The sequence below is a fragment of the Phaseolus vulgaris genome, chromosome 9 (genome assembly GCF_000499845.2).
Source record: "Phaseolus vulgaris cultivar G19833 chromosome 9, P. vulgaris v2.0, whole genome shotgun sequence".
NCBI classification, from domain to species: Eukaryota; Viridiplantae; Streptophyta; class Magnoliopsida; order Fabales; family Fabaceae; genus Phaseolus; species Phaseolus vulgaris.
In genome coordinates, this window is record NC_023751.2 from 10402623 (window position 1) to 10423189 (window position 20567).

Genomic DNA, 20567 nt, shown 5'->3' on the forward strand with positions numbered 1-20567 from the left:
AATAGTATTTGAATTATTCAGTACTTAATTTATTTATTTGTTTAATTATATATATTGACACTCTAATTTTCACATATTTTTTTGGTTAATACTTGATGAAACAGGTGAATTCCGTTTAGTTAATTTAATTTGATTATAATATAATAAATATATAAAAAAATTAAGAAATAAAATATGTTTAAGTGGGAGAACTTATCTGATCCACCAACTTTGTGATAGTGGAACTGAATTACAATTAATTCCTTTAAATAATCATAATTTCTATTATTAATTAACATGTATTAGAAACCACAATTTGTTTAAATATCCCTCACTTGTAATTAATAATTCTTATTTTTAAATATATATATTAAATATATATTAGGAATACTTGTAAACTTTTGAAAATATTTTGGCGACATTTTTGATACTTCATTTTTTTTAATCTTTACTGTTAGTTAAGTTTATTAAAAACAAAATTCTTCATTGGTTTTACTTTTTACGATTTTTTAAAATTTAAAATTTAAAATTAAGATCCAGTTGTGATTTTTTTTTTGGAATAAATTGAAGTGATTATAGAAAGAGTATGCGAAACAGTTTAAACAATATAAATTTGTGTAGATTCATAAAATACCTAATGAAGAAGCCTCTAAGTTTTAGTGATAACATAAAAAATCATATCTACAATCATTTTGCAACGGCCTAATGTGAACATGAGCAACAAAAGTCAACTGGTAACCGAGTACATAATTAAATTCATTACATAAAAAATAAATGAAAACGTAAAAGTATTTCCTTTTATAAAATATTACTTTAAAAAAAACACACATTTGTTTTAATTGTTCTTTGTCTGTGACCCAGCTTCACTCCTTTCTACCTGTTAATAATATGTGTTAAGGTGCTAAGCACATTTGTCACCCTTTTTCTCTTTCTTATATACTCTCACACTCACACTCACACCTTCATCTCTTTTCATTTCCTTCCTCCTTCTCAACAACACTCCATTCCTCTCTGTAACGTTTTCTTTTTCTTTCTCACTGTTAATTTTCTTTTTTAATTTTTAATTCCACTTTTTGTTCCTGACGAGGTTTGTTTTCTGACCGTGTTCATTTGTGACACAGGAATTGAAAACGTTGAGCATGTGTCTGCTTCAATTCAAAATGTTAGCGTCCTTTTAGCATTATAAGATTTTGTGATAACAACCTGCAGACGTGAAACCTCATTTCTCAGGTGGGCTCCACTGGATCATGTTACTGTGCTCTTTTTAAAAAATTAGTACTTAGATAGTTTGTGTTATTCTAAAGTGGGGGTTTGTCTCAATATACGTTTTCTTCACGTTTTGTTATTCTTTTCTGTGACAAGAACAAGTAAGAATGTCTTAAGAGTAATTTTGTGCAATACTTTCATCCTGTTATTTGTTTGTTTTTTAAATATTTTATTGTCTTTGTAATTTGGACTATGTAGTGATGTAACCCAACTCCATATACCTCATATTCGTTAACTTGTTTTACTCTTTTACTTTTGTTTGGCTGAGATACATACTTTTATAGAATAGAAAAAAATCTGTGGTCTCATAAATTAACCAAACAATCCTGCTTAATTCTTTATCAATTAGCTTTTGCATGACAAAGCATTATTATAATCATACTTAGATTATAATTGTTTTTTTTTTTTACCTTTTGTTGAAATGTGGACTACACAATTTTAAAAGAAAAAAAAATGTATTTCGACAACTCCACAGTTAAAGGCACCACTTCACAAACTTTTTAATTTTTTTACATCTTTTCATATCCACATTCCATTCTAAGATTATTTCTCAATCTACTTTTAAAAATTGTAATACAGCACAATTCACAGTTCAATTTTGAAACTTATGATGCCGATTGTTTTTTACTTTCTTTGTCCAGAAGCAGAGTCATCATGAACAGTGGGAGTAACATTATTCCAAATGGTCTCGTGTCTAGTGAGGTACCATTTGTTGCAAAAGTGCTTAACCAGAAAAGATGGTCACAAGTTGAAGGTAGAACTATAGAGCTGCTTACACATATTCAGCCCAATCTCATATCAGAAGCACATCGAAATGCTGTCGTATCTTACCTTCGATCCCTCATCATGAACACTGTCCCTTGTCAGGTACTTTCCTTGTTAATTCTTTCACTTTCAGTGTCACATTTTTTCGTTTCATAGTTATAGTAAGAATTCTGAAAACCTCTGCTTATAATTGATATCAAATAATTAATGATCCTTTAACTTTTTCACGTTGGTGTAATATTGGGCCTTTCCAACTATGTTTTCGTATTCAGCTTATAGATTCTTATGTTAAATATAAATTGCTGATTGAAATATCGATTTTGTCATAATAACATGATCTAATATAGTGCTATCATTCTAGCAATTTAGAAAATATTTTTGTACCCTGCTCCTTAATGTAGCTTGTTTAGAAACAGAAAGTAATTTATTGAAATACTTTACTAAGCTTTAAATGAATAAGAAAATATCCTAGTATTTCACAAAATTTGATGGATGATGATGTTCTTAACACCAAGAAAATGATCTATTAAGCATTTAATACTGTTCGAACATTTTTTTTTCAAGTTATTGTTATCTACTATTCTACAAGGTTGCATTATATGAATCTCAATTATTTTCTTGAGTTTCAATTATTGATTCCATACTTCGTTTACCTAATGCCCTTTTCAAGACGTAAATTGTAGATTTTGTGTCTCAGTCTATATAACCTTCACTCTGTGTGTTGTATTAAAGATGGTATAATGAAGATTCTATGCATCTCTCCTCACTTTCCCACATAAATTCACGTTTCTTATGATTAATATCGTGAATAATATGACTTTCTCGTTAAATATTTTTAAACAACATGTGCCAAATTACAACATGAACCTCTAATGTGTTATACAAGAAAACTCACTATAGAAAAAAAGAAGTTGAAAGTATGTTTTGAAAAATAATCTAGAAAATAATTTTTAAACTTTACTATTTAGAAAGACAATATTTTTACTCTAAATTGTATAACCTAAAATATAAAAGATTGTATTTTAGATTGTAAAATTCAACCTGTAAAATTTGTATTCGTGATTGTAATATTTGAAATAGTCAATTTCAATATTTTAAAAAACTATGCAGATACATGTAGGGAGGGTGTGATGCTCTTGGCGAAGTTGGATAAGATTTTTTTTATTCTTGTTTTATTTGTGTGAAGTGTTGAATCTCTAGGTCAAGAAGTTGGATAAGATTTTTTTTATTCTTGTTTTGTTTGTGTGAAGTGTTGAATCTCTAGGTTAGTGTCAGTTGATTTAGTGTTTTGATTTTTTTTAGTGCTTTGATTTTTTTTGTTAAGTGTTGGATTTTCTTTCTTTGGTGGTGTAGAATGATAGAGAAGATGAGCTTTAATTTCATGATTTTGTATAAGGTTGTACTATCTGAAGTTGTTTTATTTATTAATTATTTGTAGGTGATAAAAAAAATGGAGATGCATGTAGGAAGAATTCGTAGTTATAGATAACCCATATGTGATCCACTGCATCTCTACTTAAATGAATACAAAAGTGAAGTTACATAAAAATAGGAATTAGCGTTCATATACCCCACAATTGTTATATGCATGCAAGATCAGCACACTAAGAAACACGTATTCCAAAAAATTAGAAATCAAGATAGTCCAAAAACCATACAGCAAAAAAGAGATAAAACATATAAAAACAAAAATTAAATCAAGCTTACGATAAAAAGGTGGTGAAACACCTTTATTGCATGCCCATAAAAGAAATCAGCATGATTTTAAGTTGAAAAAGGTTTAAAAAGCCCAAATGAAGTTAAATTCCATGCCTTATATAGTGCAATCTTGAGTGGAGATAAACCCACCACAATCATGTAATATAAAAGAAAACTTGAAGAACTTGATTGTCTTTAAACCATCTTTATATCCTTTTAAGGTTGTCTATGTCTCTCCTCTCTGAACACATATAGAAGGAAAGAGAAGAATATTGAGTGTAAAATTATATGCTTCCTTTGTTACCACTGCCACAGGTATTTCCATTTGGTTCCGTACCTTCGAAGACGTATTTACCTGATGGAGACATTGATCTAACTGCGTTCTCTGATGATCAACATTCAGAAGACAGCCTCATCCAAGATATACAGCGTATTTTAGAGAGAGAAGAGAAGAATGAGGACGCGCAATTTCAAGTGAAAGAGGTTAAGTATATCCGGGCAAATGTACGTGCTTCTTCATTTTTATGTACAATAATGTCTCCATGCTAAATTCATTCACATCAATGCAATACTACAAGAGAAAAGATAGTGTCTAATAACTCTTTTGTCACCATTCTTACCTTGTGTTTTTTCTTATCGTTGTTTAATGGCAGGTGAATATTATAAAGTGTTTAGTGGAAAACTTTGTAGTTGACATATCTTTCAACCAGATCGGTGGTTTGGGAACACTTTGTTTTATTGAAGAGGTGATTTCATTCTGAAGGAAGTTATTTTGATCATTGTTCTCTTATTTTTAAAACTTTGCAGAGATCTCTGACGAGTAATTTTGTGTTCCAGGTAGACAATTTGATAGATCAGAATCACTTACTGAAGCGAAGTATTATATTGATAAAAGCATGGTGTTTCTATGAGAGCCGCATCCTGGGATCTCACCATGGACTCATTTCAACCTATGCATTGGAAACTTTAGTCATATATTTATTTCATGTTTACAATAATACATTTGCTGGACCACTTGAGGTGACAAACTTGTTCGCTTTGGTGCAATTTCTATTTTGGCTTATGATAAAAAGATAAGAGAAAACTTATGTTATGGTAACCCTATCATCGTAGGTGCTCTTTCGATTTCTGGATTTCTTCAGCAAATTTGACTGGAGCAAGTATTGCATTAGCTTGCGAGGTCCTGTGCCTATAAGGTCACTTCCCAATATGAAAGGTAAGTGAAAAAAAAAAATCTTCTGTCTATCATATTCGAGTTAATGTTCTATGCATTGTGGCTGATTACACAACATGTTCTATTTTAAAATTATGATAGCTGAACCTCCACGCAAGGATTGCCGAAAGTTGTTGCTGACCCAACAATTTCTTAATGCTTGTGAATCCAACTATGGCGTTCTGTGTAGCAGCAAAGAATTAAAGGAGAAGCCGTTTGTTTCTAAATACATTAGTATTATAGATCCTTTGCTTGCTAACAACAACATAGGAGGAAGCATTAGAAAAGGTAATGCAACTTCTTAACCCTGGCTGAATTCTTTTTTATATGTTTCTAGTGCAGTTAAAAATATATAAGGGGTATCATACAACTTACAATTTTTTATACAACTTGCAATTTTTAATACTATTATTTTAATACCTTTTCATATAATTTAATTTCAAATTTATCATTTATTATATATATTTATTTATAAACCAATCACATCTTGTTTATCATTTTCCTATCTAGAAAGGATAAAAAAAATTGCATGTTTATGTTCGTGTTCCTTAAATATAGAATGTGAATGATTTCTTTGTCTACATTAAAATCATCTTTTCTTTTTAAATGTGGTATTTTGGCTGATATATATTGTTTCTCATAATTTACACATAATTTTAGATTATGATGCACAAAGTTTCATGTATCTAAGTTATGCAAAATTTCAGATCCTTTTAATGTTATAAGTAGGAGCATTTTGAATGAATTATCCACAAGTATTAAAAAAAACTCATATTAATTAATTTTATAAATGAGTTAATTATTAAATATAAGTTAGTTTTAACATGTGAACAAAATTATTATTATTTATTTATTTTATAGCTTTATTAGATTGATGAGGCTTATTTTCCCTTTCATTTGAATATCTTGTATTTAAAATAAGTCTGTTATATGATTTGTTTGGCTATGTATAATATACTTTGCAGGAAACTTCAGTAGGATAAAAAGTGCAATTACTTTAGGTGCAAAGCGAATAGAGAGGTTACTGAGTTGCCCAGAAGATAATATAATAGCTGAATTTGATTTATTTTTTAAGAATACATGGGAGAGAAACGGTAATGGTTACTGGATCGATGCAGTCACTTATAAACTTTACCGAAGGAACAAAAATGTTACATCTAGTCGGGAACATTATGGGTCTCATGGTATTTACCAAAATCCTTCTAACCATTCACAAGAATCAAAGCAAATGTTAGGAACCTCTGATGATGAATTTGCTGCTTCTCAAACATGGAGATCAAAGAATGGCAGCATTTTCACTGGTACAATGGCCTTTGATATACAGCATAACAATGCACTTGCTAATACAGGCCAAAGTCCTATATGTTCATCATATGAAGTTCATGACACGCCTTATTCTAGTTCAGAATTTGGTCGTTTGTATAGTGAAGCTTCAATTCATCATTACTACAAGACCAGAATTTCATCTGAAAAATATCAACCTTTTGGGCAGATTTCGTATGAATATGAAGATGGCCCACAAAATACTTCAAGCGATTATTATTGTGAATATGGCTTAGGATTCAATGATGATTATTTCTGTCCTGTTGATGAATCAATGCTGATGCAACAGGAGAACTTTGGTTTTCCTTATTTCAATGAAGATCTGCCACCCCATGTTTTAGCTTCTGGATACATGCATGAAAACTCATCATTTGGGCTGTTTCGAGAAGATGCCCCTTCTTCTGAGTACTTTCCAGGATACAACATGTCTCATTATCACAACACAGCTCCATTTCCATCAGAATGGTTTCCCGCGAGACCATTCTATGAGGGGGAATTTGCTGAACCATTTGATTATAGCGTGTCAGTACCTCATTCAGACCATCAAAGAGAAATGGCTATTAACAATGGTTCCAGCTCTGGTAATTCATCTTGGCAGACATGTGCTTCAAGTTACACACAAAAAGATGATTTGGTAACCACTGAGCAAAAATGGTTGGCCAGAGAAAGAAACAGTGAAAATCCACTTGATAGTAGAATCATAAATAAGGATGTGACTTCTCGAGTCGGTGGTGTGAATGAAAACCGGGTTGGTGAATCAACAATAGGCACTGACTTGCGTGAGAACACGACTACTGAAGCTATCAATTCGGATTTTCAAGCTCTCCAATTAGGCAAAAAACTGTCAATGACTGTGCCTAACTCATCAAGTCCTTATTACGCTCCTGCTCTTGTTGGTCCTTCTAGTTCGAGACAGGGAACCGTTGATGACCAACGTTTTCGACCAGCTGCAGATGGTTCCTCTAGACCATCATTTCAAGTTCCTACCATGTTTCCATTCTACAATCTTCCTACTCAGACTGAAACTACTTTTGCAGCTACCAATGATGTGGATTTAGGGTACTTTGTTAATGAAGGTTATGATGTACTGGATAGTGATTTTTTAAGCTATTGGTTGAATCTGCAATATGGAAGGTTTTGCAAGAATCAAATATCAAAGGATGTTTTTCCTCTCTCTTCTACACTGCCAATGCATTTAAGGGCACAATTTGCGGGGCACAGGAAACCTCAGCATGTTCCTGTGATACCATATGGAGATGCTCCTCCCTTGCATGGGGATACTAATGAACGTGTTGGTTTTTGGCTTCCAAGAACTAGTGATGGGACTGGGACTTACTTTCCAAAGCCAAATCCTTCAAGTTATTACCAGGTTAATATACTAACCACCCTTTCAGTTGTGAATGTGCTATTATTTATTGTTGCTTGTGAGTTTTCTCTTAAAATAATTTATGGACCATAATATGCTTTTGATGTTTGAAGTTTCAGCCAAGGTTTTGCAAGAAAAAGCGTCTTCCCCTAAGTCGATACATCGTAAATCCCAAATATAGAAAGAAGGATAACCATAGTGAAAGGGACGAGAATTTGCATTTGAATTCAAGGCAAAGGTTTCCCAGACATGGCCAGTTGTGCGGAAAATTTGAGAAGCCAGGTAAGTGGTTCTTTCATCCACCACCGATGCCTGGTACATTTGTTGTTACCACCTTTTCCTCATCAACTTTTACCATGTATCGACACGATAAGAAAATATAGGTGATGATTAATAGGTAGCTTGTTTTTGTTCTCTTGGACCATTTCCCAGGTTCAAGTGAATCATCCCATCGAGGTGAAAGCTCACCAAGTGTTACTAGTGAGGTGGCAAAATCCGGAAGAGATTCTAAAAGCACTTTTGCACAAGAGCCCTCATCACCAAAATACGTTTGGTAATGCTTTTATTGTTTTACTTCACTTTATGAGCATATATGTTTAAGACCCCCCTTCGCTAAATGGCAAACAAAATGAAAATAATTTTAGTCTTGAGTGGCAATAGAAAATATACTTTCTGGATTTCATTGATGTCATTTTGTTTCCTTTCATAGGCATTACTATATAGAAAACGGTTGTATACTAAATCCAAACATGTATAACTAACTGATCCTCAGTAACTCAGTTTGATATGTGCTTGATCAGCTCAATCAAATAAATAATTTCCCTAGTTTTTAGGCAGTGATCTTCAGTTTATTTTTCTTAAAACCTATTCTTAATCTCATTGATGTGGTGATATGTTAGTTGCTGATAAGATTTAACATATTCCAGCAGTAATGTCTAGCAAGCTTTTGTGATAATTTACATAATAGATACATATAAGGGAGGATAGAACAAAATAATATACCATGTGAGTATAGGTTATGGCCAGAAAATGTTGGTTTGGATCACGAGAATGTGGAATCTGATTGATTAATCAATTATAGATGTAGATGTCTTGTCTTACCATCTTATCAGAATTTTGTGTGATCATTTGTGGTATTCAACAGGGTTCGACAAGAAGAAAACCCGATAACTAAACGGGGATGATGATTTCATGCTTAGCCAGAAATGTTTTCCATGTGTTCTTCCTACATGTGAGGTGTGAGGAGGGATTCAAGTTGCTGCGAAGAAAGTGATTTATCATCAATTTACCATCTTCATTGTCTGGGGAGACTTTTTGAGTATGAAAATGACTAAATAGACATTTTATTCCTTGTCAGATGTTATGAAAATTACTAAATAGACAATTTATTCCTGCCTTTAAAATGTTATCTTGAATGAGTTGTTGTCAAAAGACTAGAAGTTATTATTTATTGAAACTTTTTTACAAGCTAGTAATATACATAGTGGTTATTTTACAAACCAACTACTTGAAAAGAAATTAAACATCATCGCACTTCTCCAAATCCATCGTGGGAAGTGCACATAAACTATGTGCACGGCAAAATTACCCCTCTTGATGATCATCTATGCCTTAACCAAAATTTAAAGGCCTGATTTAGTAAGCGGTTTTCCTCCACTTTGCCAAACGTGACAGAAAGATTAGTACTTCCGATGGGTCACGCAAAGAGTACAAAGCTTTAGTTTCTCTTGGAATTGAAGACACTATAATTGGATAACCTTGCTCTCTACTCTGTATGACCTGCATAAATTTCACAGGGACTGCATAACTATCAACTCTGCATATTTGCATTAAAAATATTCTGCAGAATTTTCCTTTACATGGAACATATAAATTTCTCTTATCTGTTAAGTGTAATGCATCTAATTATACCAAGTAAAGGTCTAGAGTGTTGCAGAAGAAAAAGAGAGGTATAGTTAGCCATACCTTAAAAGCATCTTCATCAGTTCTATCATCTCCAATATACACAGGAAGGATATCATTGCAACTGCTTAATCCTAATGTGTCAAGAAAATATTCTACAGCATTTCCTTTGTTCCACTTTATAGAAGGCCTTATTTCCATAACCTACAAATAAACAGTATTCAGTGCTTTTGTTCAGTGCGGAAGAGAAAACCAATAGAATTGAATCTGTCTTAAAGAGGTAGAGTTAAAAATGCATGTATAATCTGAATACCTTTTTACCCTCTGTCAAGCAAAATTGTGGATGATTTTCAAGCACAGACTTCACTTTCATTTCCAAAAGATCATAATCCTGGATTTAAACATATTTTGAAAAAAAAAATATTGCTTACTGAATACTGTTAATCATTGAGGAAAAGAGAAATGTAAAGAAATAATGATAAGAAAAAATTATTAGAAATTAAAGGTTACCTCGTCTTGGACCTGCCGGAAGTGTACAGAGATGCAGAATCCGTTGTCCTCAATCATTGCTCCTTTGATTTCCTTTACTTCAATCTTTAGTATTCTTAATATCTGTTAGCACAAACAGTCATAGTCAAACATTCAGTTCTGTACATATAAAGGTTAGATTTTGATTCTCTAACTTGCATAACATTTTCCAGTAGCTGGCCATAGTTTTGACTCTACTTCACCCCTCATCTGGGTTATCTTCTTTCAGAGAATAGTTTCTACAGTAGATTGTTTTCTTATTTTTTCATTGAATACAAAAAAATAAAATATACTGCATACAAAAACCAATTACTGCATGAAATGAGAAACATGGAATACGCAAATATATAATTTTGTAATTTTACTGACCTCTCGAATTGCTGGCAAATACTTCTTGGCAGGTTGAAAGGGAACTTCTGTGCCCTAAAAATTGAGAATACTTACATTAACTAACTATTTACGAGAGACATTTAATTTAAGAAAATGCAGAGTAGTGACACTAACATATTTTTTACCTTTTTTGTTAACACAAAATGACATAACATTCATGTTTAACTTACAAATATTTCATTCTTAAAGGATTCAAAACAATAACTGTGAGGACAGAGTAACTCACACTTTTGTTAATGGCAATATCAATATGCTCGCCTGCAGAGGATGTAACTGGCATTGATGGTGCCATTATGTCCATGCCATGGCTTCCAGCATAATATAAATTATTTAACTTCACGAAATCTTTTACCTAAATCATAAAATAAGGAGAGGAATTAAAAAAAAAAGAGTAACTACTTATAATTAGAAATCAACTCAGACACTGGCATCAACATCAAATTGAAGAACTGATCAACTAACCTTATCTCTGCTTCTTCCACTGATTATTGCTGTTGGAAAATACGTAGCAACTTCACATACAGCTGCACGCATCTGCCATTTACATTGTACAACTCATTCAGTGAATTAGAAACTCTAGAATTGGGTTTAATATATGAAATGGTTATATAATGTGGTTAATTACCTCATCAGACATGAAAGCACGTTCAGGATCATTTACAATCGGGGATAAGGTACCATCGTAATCCAAAAAAATGATGATCCTCTTCCCTATGGCTGCTTTCATCAACCTTTCAAATGATTTCAATGCCGAAGGGTGTCTTGTCTAATCACACAAACAAATAACTCATCAAATAACATAAACAGTGCATTACTACTCACAAACATCTCCCATCAACTTTCTTACTCTAGTATATATGTATATGTTTTTTGGTTCTGTTTGTCACACTCAAAAGATTTACATACTTGAGAATTTGTTATTTCTATTTCTTGTATCATGTTTCTGTCTTAATAGTTTATTTCTTGTTGAGAAAATTTGAACCCAAGTGCCTCCATGAAAATAAGTTCTTCAAAAAATGAATTCCACTTTTTTAATTACAAAAATGTTACTTTTTTTTTTCTAGTCTTTTTAAAATTAAGGTGGATTGGGTGTGTGCAATGACTTATTGAATCTTGTATCATTTGAGAATAGTTTAATCCAAAAATCTGAAATACTTGCTTTTGAAGTTAAAAAATAAATAAATAAGTAATTTTATGTTTTACTAGGTTGGTACTTACCACCCATGAATCATAGCCAGACAAAATGTAATTGGTATTGGTTTCTGAATGATCAATCAAATTCAGTGCTGTTCTTTGGATTAATGAGTTTTCATGAACATCAATGGGGTCTTCCTTTGCTTTGAAAATTGGTTGTGACATCCATTTAGTGGTATGTGATGTTTGAAATCCCATAATCTCTTGTAACTGTGTCAACTTCCTCTTGAAAATCTAATATATACCACAAAATAAAGTAAGAAATAACTTATTAGATTGCTTCCAAACCATGGTTAGTGTCAACAGGAGAAAATATATAAGAGCATGTCTTGATTTACCTTCAATGTGACAAGGAGAAGAAATATATAGTTCATATTTAGTTGGAATTTACTGCACTAATTCCTTTCAACTCTCACAGAATCTAATATCCTGAAAACAAAAAATAGTAAAGATATATAAATTCACATTATTACATGAATTTTATCAATCATTAAACAAACAGGATAAATAAATAACCGAAATGCTTCAATGTAACCTATCAATAATTAAGCATTAACAAATAGTTCTAGCTTAATTTTTTATCCACTTCTGATTCTTTATCAATCATAAAAAAAACAGAACAAAAAAATTTGAATAGGGTCTATATTTGCTTATGGGCTCGAACCCAACTAATAATTCAAGAGACAAGGACAAACTCGGTAAAGATAAATTATCCACAACGAAGTGTGACTAGAAATTGCATGGTCTATCTGTGGGTCCCCACTGTGAACATGAAATGATGATTGTGATTCTAGAAAGGTTTTTTCTTCCTACACCTCTATAGAAATTACCTTGTACCCATAGATAAGTGAAAAGATAATTTTGTCTTTAAACAATATATTTCAAGTTCTACAGTTTGAAGGTGTATTTTTTCTGTTTACATCTTCCAGAGTGTTTTCAAAACTAGAAATACCTTCTCATTCTACAATCTAAACTATTTTTTTTATAAAAAAAAATATTTAATATTATAAAATCTAGAAAGTATTTCAAAAATACTATAATCCAAAAATACTTTCTAAATTCTATAATTAATAATATATTTTTTAAAGAAATTCATTATGAATTATTCAGAAAATATTTCTAATTCGAAAATACTTTATGAATTTTATAAATTGGAATTTTTTTATCGCCCATTTCGAAATAAAAACAATCAAATAGAATAAAGAGTATTTTTATTTTTATATTTTAAGAAATATGAGATGACAAACTGCACAAAGGAATAATCTTCTAAAAATAATGTCAAACAAAACAACAAATCATAACTATTATTCTATTTCTTTCAATTTCTAAATTTTATCCTACATTTCAAATAACTATTAAAATAATAAAAAAACAATTTTGTTTTCATATTAAAAAAAGTTATCTTAACTGATATCCTTTTCTAAGAACATTATAGAAGCAGAATTTTTTTTTTCTACTTTTTGAAAGTTGATTTGTATTTATTGTTACATTTACTCTTTGAATTATAAATATTTTTATTTCATTATAAAAGGAGTTTTAAACATTATAAACAATATAAATGTTTAGCCTCAAACAGTATTCAAAATTACCTTAAATTTTAATTAACTGTAATTTAGGTGCATTTATTTGAGTACATTAAACGTTTTATGACCTTTTTTTTCCTTTTCAAAATTCAAATTTAATATTTTATATCTTATTTATGAAAAAAATCAAACATCAGTCAATAAAAATAAATAAGTTAGAACAGTTTTTGCAATGTTGTAGGAAAAAAGAAAAAAAATGTTTCAATTTCTAAATTTTTGACCAAAATTAAATAATAACTTTTAAAAACACAAAAAATGCGCAAGCTTGTGATGAACAAGTTTTTAATCTCAACACATAAGTTCATTTTTGTGCTTTTTTTTTAAGTAATCAAATATATATAAAAAAAAAGACTGTTTTTCAATGAAAGATGAAAATATTTTGAATTATAAAAAAAATAGATACTAAATACATTTAAGTATATTTAATTTTGACCAAAAAATCAAAAATCATATAGTATATCTTACAGAAAGAAAAAACATAACAAAGGTAATAGTTATGCTCTAGTCAAATTGTTCACCATTATTGATGGGATGAACTGATGTAATCGTCCAATAAAATCATGACATATACAGTCCTAATAGACAAGATTAGTTATTCTATTTCTATCCTATCGAAAAAGCTTAAACTCAAACATAGATATTAATAGAGAAGACTGCATTTGAAGTGCTTCAAATAGTTTTTATCTAGGAAGTCATTTTCACCCATCAAGTTCAATGAACAATTTTCATAAGCAAAATAGTGTTGTGGTCATTTTCAATCATTCTAGAAAAACCATCAGCTAACAAATGGTTCCAGTGGGCCAAGTAACTAAGGAATAAAGTAGCTACACAGCATGGAGGTCATTTTCCATAGATAATTTTTCATCTGTGGTTTAGACAGAAATGCATGAAAAACAATACAAAAACAAAAAACAAAAGGGCAATACATTATTGAAGTACAAGATTTGACAACTTGTCTGCATACAAAGACAAAGTTTGAAAGACCTTTGTGAGTAGGGTAGGATATTAGTCTATTCTGACTCAGATGACAGTGACACAAGCTAAAAAAAGTTGAGAATTTAGGCCTACATCAACGGAGTAACTGCTCTCTGATGTCTGTGTTATTTAGTCTTTTGGTTTCACTCAACCACCCCTATCCCCTTCTAACTGAAATCAGTTTCGTTACTCCTAGCTTGACTAATCCAATCAAGGTCTAATATAACTACACTATCACACACATACAACTTTATCCACTAACAATCTTTCAGACAGTCTAACATGACAAATCACTACCTAGACACATGCTACTGATTTTCATGATGTGATTAACAGTAACAACAATAATCATATTTCTTCTGACTCAGATCAACTCCATGAGAAGGAGCAGATCGTATAGGAGTGTAAAATGGTTTCCATTGAAAGAATATATAAGTTTTACCTGCCATTCAATGAACAAATCTTTAGCTTTACTGGGAATTAACAAATAGATTAGACAAAAATTGGAAATGACTTTTACTTCCCATAAAGTTAATTAAAACAATAAATTTTATCTACCCTGTCAGTCCTATGTTAAATATAATTTAAAACCAGACAGACATGTAATATAACTACAGAGACATAGACTAAGTAAAATTAGATGTCCATTCATAAAGTCTCTTTTGATAACATTTCGTACTCACACATACATTATTTTTATCTATGATATATATCAGACATGACATGACTTGTATCTCCAAATCAGAATGAACAAAAACATATTGGGTCATCAAAACAGTTTCAACTCTGTTATGCAAAGTGACAAATCAAGGTTGGTGAATCTGTTATCAGATGAAATTAACCACATGTTTCTGAACAGTCTTTTCTACAAATGAAAAAGAAATATCACTAACCAATGTAACATTTACACAAGAAAGAATAGACAAGTGGGATATGCATCAACAGTACACGTGTAAGAACAATCAACACGTGTAAGAACAAGAAACTAGACAGAAACACCTTTTATCAATTAAAAAAAGGTAAAAGGATACGCTAAGATAAAAATGACTCTTGACTTTTGAGACCGAAAGTGTGAATTCAAATAAGAACTAGCAAGAACTTAATTTAATCATATAAGGACAAAGATTTCACGTGTCGAATAACAAAACGGTTGATACCATAAGGTTCAGAAACCAGAAAGTGGAAAGTGTACCGGACATCCAAGTACGACAAACTGGTCAAGTCTATAGAAAACTATTGGTACCTAATGCTAATATAATAATTCTTCTCTGATAATTATAATTACTTTAACAAATATAGTACACAAAAAAATGGGTAAAATTGTAAACAGTTGGGTCAAACATATCAATTATGATAATTCTACACTTGTAATAGGTGTATTAGTTAATTATAGGTAAAGGATGTAGAGGTTTATAGTAAAAATCAAGAAGAATGAACTTACCATTGACCTAGTAGCTAAGCAATCAGTAAATACCTTCATGCAGTATAAGAAAGGACCCAGTGAAGAAACCATTAACAGTGAGTAACATAATGAAAATTCCATCAAACACTCATATGTGTTGTATGGATAGCTTACAAATATTTGTTGTCTGTAGCACTAGAAATGATTTTATTCCAATAAGTACTGCAAAACATTGATATTATTCAATTGGTTTCAGCAAAAGCTTCCAATTTATGTGTTTAAAGAAACATAAAAATAACTCAAGCAAAAACTAACTACTATTAATTCAAAGAGAATATTTGAATCTTTTGTACTAGAAAAATAGCATATTCTTTTGTCACACATCTAACTGTACTAGAAAATTACTGTACACAGTCTTGTATCTTTGTGATTACATACACAAAATACCATATTCAGTAAAACACTACACAACTGTTATCCTTAAATTAAAAGGCAAAATACAACTCAAGCATCCAAGATCTAGAGACTATTTAGTATACTCAATCCACTTCTCATGTCCTGTAGACAACAAAATCTAACTCTTAAATATTTGGAGAGTTTGTAAAGAAATCTTGTGTTCTGCTAACATGTTAATTCAAGAAACCAACAGCTGCAACAGTGCAGCAGCACACAGAAAGACTAACACATATGTTATATATTATTTATTTATAAAATAGACAAGGTTTTCTCTTTCCTGAAATAAAAGAGTTGTCCGGAACTAGTTGAGTTCTGATTCTAGTTGCAGCAGCTACATGCAATCCTCAATTCTACTTGTTTCTCATTTCACAGTGGAAAATGCTAGAAAAAACTAAAATTATATATAACAAATTTAGAAAAGAAAAATAATTTCTATCAGGATAACATAACATATATAATCGGTGTTTATATCTTTAAGGAGGCGAAAAATATTTTTAAAAAAAATAAAGAAAGTGAAAAGCAGAGGAAACCATGATAAGTTGACACGACAAATAAAAGTGCATGAAGGAAGGGTTGTTTGTGAGCAAATTAAAGAAGTGTCCAAAACCAGACACAGAAACAGAACATTTTCTATTGACTACAGACTTTAACCGTTATCTAGGCACATGTCCTTTCATCCAATGTCTAGCTTACTACTCAGCCGGATACTTTCTACTACAAATCTGAATTGAGTCAGATCATGGGTCCAACTCAGTGCCACATGTACGGTACACATATTGAGCCGAAGTAGTGCGTGGCACCAACCTTCATGGACCCCCCTAAATGGTTGTTTGGGAAAATAGGAAAAAAGATCAAGAAAAAATTAAAAAAAACTGAATTCCAACCGCTTTTCTCGGTTCTCGTGTATAATCTCTTCTTTTTCTCTTCTACTTTTCTCATGAAAAAAAAAACATGATTATTATTAAATGTAAGTGAAAATTTCTACTTTCCTCATGAAAAAAAAAACATGATTATTATTAAATGTAAGTGAAAAAAAAAGAAAAAACAAAATAATAATAATAACACCGGAGCCGTAGTGGAAAGGGAATCAAAATCAACCAAAAAAAACCACCGATGATATGAAAAAAAAACGTGAAGGATATAATCTCACCGACAATTATTATTATTATTTAAAAAAAAACGACAGAAAATAGAATAGAATCGAAACTGTTAAGGATATCACATAGGAAAGACATGCAATGAAGCAAAACGAAAATATTAGATGAATAACTACATTATATTTTGTAATCCAACCGAAAGGAATGGTTAAGCAATAAATATGGGTATTGGGGAACAAAATGAAGATTTGCAGAGAAAATACATGACTTAGTCAGAAGATAAGGTCTTACCAAGATTATACAGTGATGCTGGTTGCTGCGATGCAACTACTTGTGTGGTGTTGTGATTTCTGAGAAGATAGAAAGAGAGAAGAGCTTGAATGAAGGGGTGTGTGAGAGAGAGAGAAAGGGGAGAAGGTAGAGAAGAAGAAGAGAGGTATTTATAGAAGGGAGGTTGAGGAGTATGGGGTTTGGTGAATGCCAAGTGCCAAGGGTGGGCCATGTAGAGGGAGAGATTCCATTAACTGCTATTTTGAAGTTGCATGATTTGGGGCTTCAAACTTTAAATCATCTGCAATTACTAATATAGGTCTAAATTGTCTCTTTTTGCAAATTTAGTATTTTCTAAACACAGTCCTCTCTCTCAATACTTTTTTGTTATAATCATGTTCTCAATTTCTACTTTCTTCTAATGTACAAAAAAAAAAAACTATTTTTGTACTTTTTCCTTTATTACTATGTTTTTTTTTTTACCTTGTTTGACTTGAAAGCATGAAATTTAAGGTAAAAGTCTATTTATAAAGATAATTTAGGATTTGATTTCCCATTTGGATATACATATGACTAAAGATACTATTTTACTTCAAAATAGATCTATTTGGTTGGAGTGAGATTAGTTATGTGCTAAATAAAAACTGCAAACACCTTATTACTCTTCAAATAGATCTATTTGGTTTATCCTTACCTATCTATATTTATTAGGAATGTTGAATTTAGACTTTTAAAGAAGAAAAACCACTCCACAATTAGATCCAATGAAGCCAACTTTTATTTATATATATGTAATAATTTGCAGACTAATCTAATACAGGACAAATATATTATTGAAGTATCATAAGCAACAAAACAGAAAAAAAAGATGAAGTTAAAAATCTTAAACACTGTCAAGTACTTTCTCATAGACCACACTAGTTATTGATGTGTGAGATCTTCTTCTCTTAATCCGAAATAAAAAAAATCTTTAAATTCCTAAAGTGATTTTAGATATTGCAGCATATGCCTAACTCAATCCCATAAAATCAGCTTATAGGGTTAAGGTTTGCACCTACTTATATACATTGAAAGACTCTAATCTCTAGTCGATGTGAGATCTCCAACAAATATAATAAACTTGTATCATAAGTTTAATATATTTATACTTACTAAAATCTAATAATAGATTTATTATATAATTTTTAATTATAAAATTATGTAATTTATTTATAATAAGAAAGTAAGTTAGAATTATGAATATAATAATAGTAGAAAAAATCCATAACATATTTTTATTCATTTTTCAAATATATCATATTAGTTTCTAATTTAAAATTGTTAAAATTAATTACTTTCCAAGTAAAACCAGACAATATTGAAATGAAAAAATATTTATAATGTATTGAAATAATTATGTATGATATATTTATTGTAAGAGTCATACTTATATATATATATAGAATTAAAAAAATTCTATAATATAAAATTTTAAGATTTTAAGTTTTAAGTAAAACTCTATATCTTATAAAAAAAAACATACTTTTGTGTCACATGAGTCTTATTATTTCTATTGGAGTATAAAAGTTGGAAACTTATTTTTAAAAATGATATACAATGCATTGAATTTTTTTTATAACCATTCATTTTCTAATAAATTGTATTATATTAATATTCTTTGCATTAATTATAACTATTTTTAAAAGCATACACAACCTATGCTTAGAAAATTCCACAAAATCTATAAATGAGTATTGTCTAGTCTAAATAAACTATATGTTATGGCAATGAAAAAACCAGGAAATTTTTTTTGAAAAAACAAAACTTAACCTACGTTAATGACAAATGTTTAGTATAACATTATTTTAACTTTTAAATAAGTCAACCTAATTAATATATATAGATAATTATTTTAATTGTAGAAGTGAACTTGCTTTTATTAATGAATATATATAGTTATATACTTTTGAAATTTATATCAAAGTATTATAGTATATTTAATTTAAAATTTTTATAAATATTTTAAAAGTTAAGAAACCAATAATTTATTTTATTTTTAATGTTTTAAATTTATTCTATTATATCTTTAATATTATTTTATTCTGTTTATTATTTCATTTCTATTACTGTTTTATAATTAAATTATTAAATTTTAAACCAATATATTAATATTCAATGACTAATTTAAACTTAAATGAAAATGTGTTAATATTAAACTAAAAAATAAATATACTTCCCCTATTTTTTCCTTCATTATAATTAAGAATAACAGGTTTTAAAAATTATGAATATTAGATGATATTTACTAAAATAATCATTAAATAACAATTAAATTTAGAAAAAAAAAATAATTATTCATTATATTAACTAAACTAGATAATAACAAATTATTGGTATCTAAAAATATTCATATTATTAATAAAAATTTATAAAATGATTTTTAATTTGGTATCTAAATTAGTTATCAAGGATTTAGTTACTAATATTTTATAATCTAAATTAGTTTCTAAAAGAATAATAAAAACTAATTTAAAATATAAAGTAGTTAGTAGTTAAAATCTTGGTATTTAATGGTAAGATATCAATTTAAATATTACTTTATAATTTTTTATTAATGATAGAAACTACTTTATATACCAATAATTCTTTTAATATATAAATTGGTCTCTAATTTAGTCAATATACTAATTAACTATTTTGATATCTAAAATTAATTTTTATTTAATGATTTTTCTAGAGTGATTATTATATAGTGTGGATGATATTTTTTGTTATCAATTACCTTCAATTTTTAAATTAAGATTAAAAAATTAATGAGCTAGTTTTGTAATATTTAGGAATAGACATTTTTTTAAGGATATCTTCTGAATTTTCACATACACATAATGTTTATATACATAGTATATCACACAAAAAAGACAACAAATAACAAGTAATCTATTTGAAAGATGTTATCTAATAAAAACAACTTTAATTCATCACAACAACAAATTAAAAAATAACTCCATTTCATTAATACATTATATACATATTGTAGATCACATGAATAAATATAACAAAATAATATTTCCAAAGAAATATCTATTTTTATGTCTTTCAAAATACTTGTATTAAGTATATTCAATTATATACTAACATTTTATTCATCTAAGATTTAGATCAACAACAAACCTAAAAGTCA

At 29.5% G+C, this 20567-nt stretch overlaps 2 protein-coding genes across 2 annotated transcripts; one reads left to right on the top strand and one right to left on the bottom strand.

Annotated features, from left to right (window-relative positions):
* The first annotated feature begins 1899 nt into the window (after window positions 1–1899).
* On the top strand, window positions 1900–8167 carry LOC137822206 (uncharacterized). The gene is made up of 9 exons (XM_068627105.1): window positions 1900–2112; window positions 4024–4212; window positions 4362–4454; window positions 4546–4728; window positions 4822–4924; window positions 5024–5209; window positions 5887–7613; window positions 7724–7892; window positions 8043–8167. Exons 1-9 carry the CDS (start codon window positions 1900–1902, stop codon window positions 8165–8167), a joined length of 2988 nt encoding a protein of 995 aa, XP_068483206.1.
* An 862-nt stretch (window positions 8168–9029) lies between these two features.
* Window positions 9030–17694, bottom strand: LOC137820831 (probable trehalose-phosphate phosphatase C). The gene is made up of 11 exons (XM_068625100.1): window positions 17429–17694; window positions 11963–12053; window positions 11649–11858; window positions 11056–11196; window positions 10893–10964; window positions 10657–10782; window positions 10410–10463; window positions 10023–10124; window positions 9826–9903; window positions 9576–9716; window positions 9030–9389 (listed from the first exon to the last, which is right to left on the bottom strand). Exons 2-11 carry the CDS (start codon window positions 11996–11998, stop codon window positions 9246–9248), a joined length of 1104 nt encoding a protein of 367 aa, XP_068481201.1. The 5' UTR covers window positions 11999–12053; window positions 17429–17694; the 3' UTR covers window positions 9030–9245.
* Between the last annotated feature and the right edge of the window lie 2873 nt (window positions 17695–20567).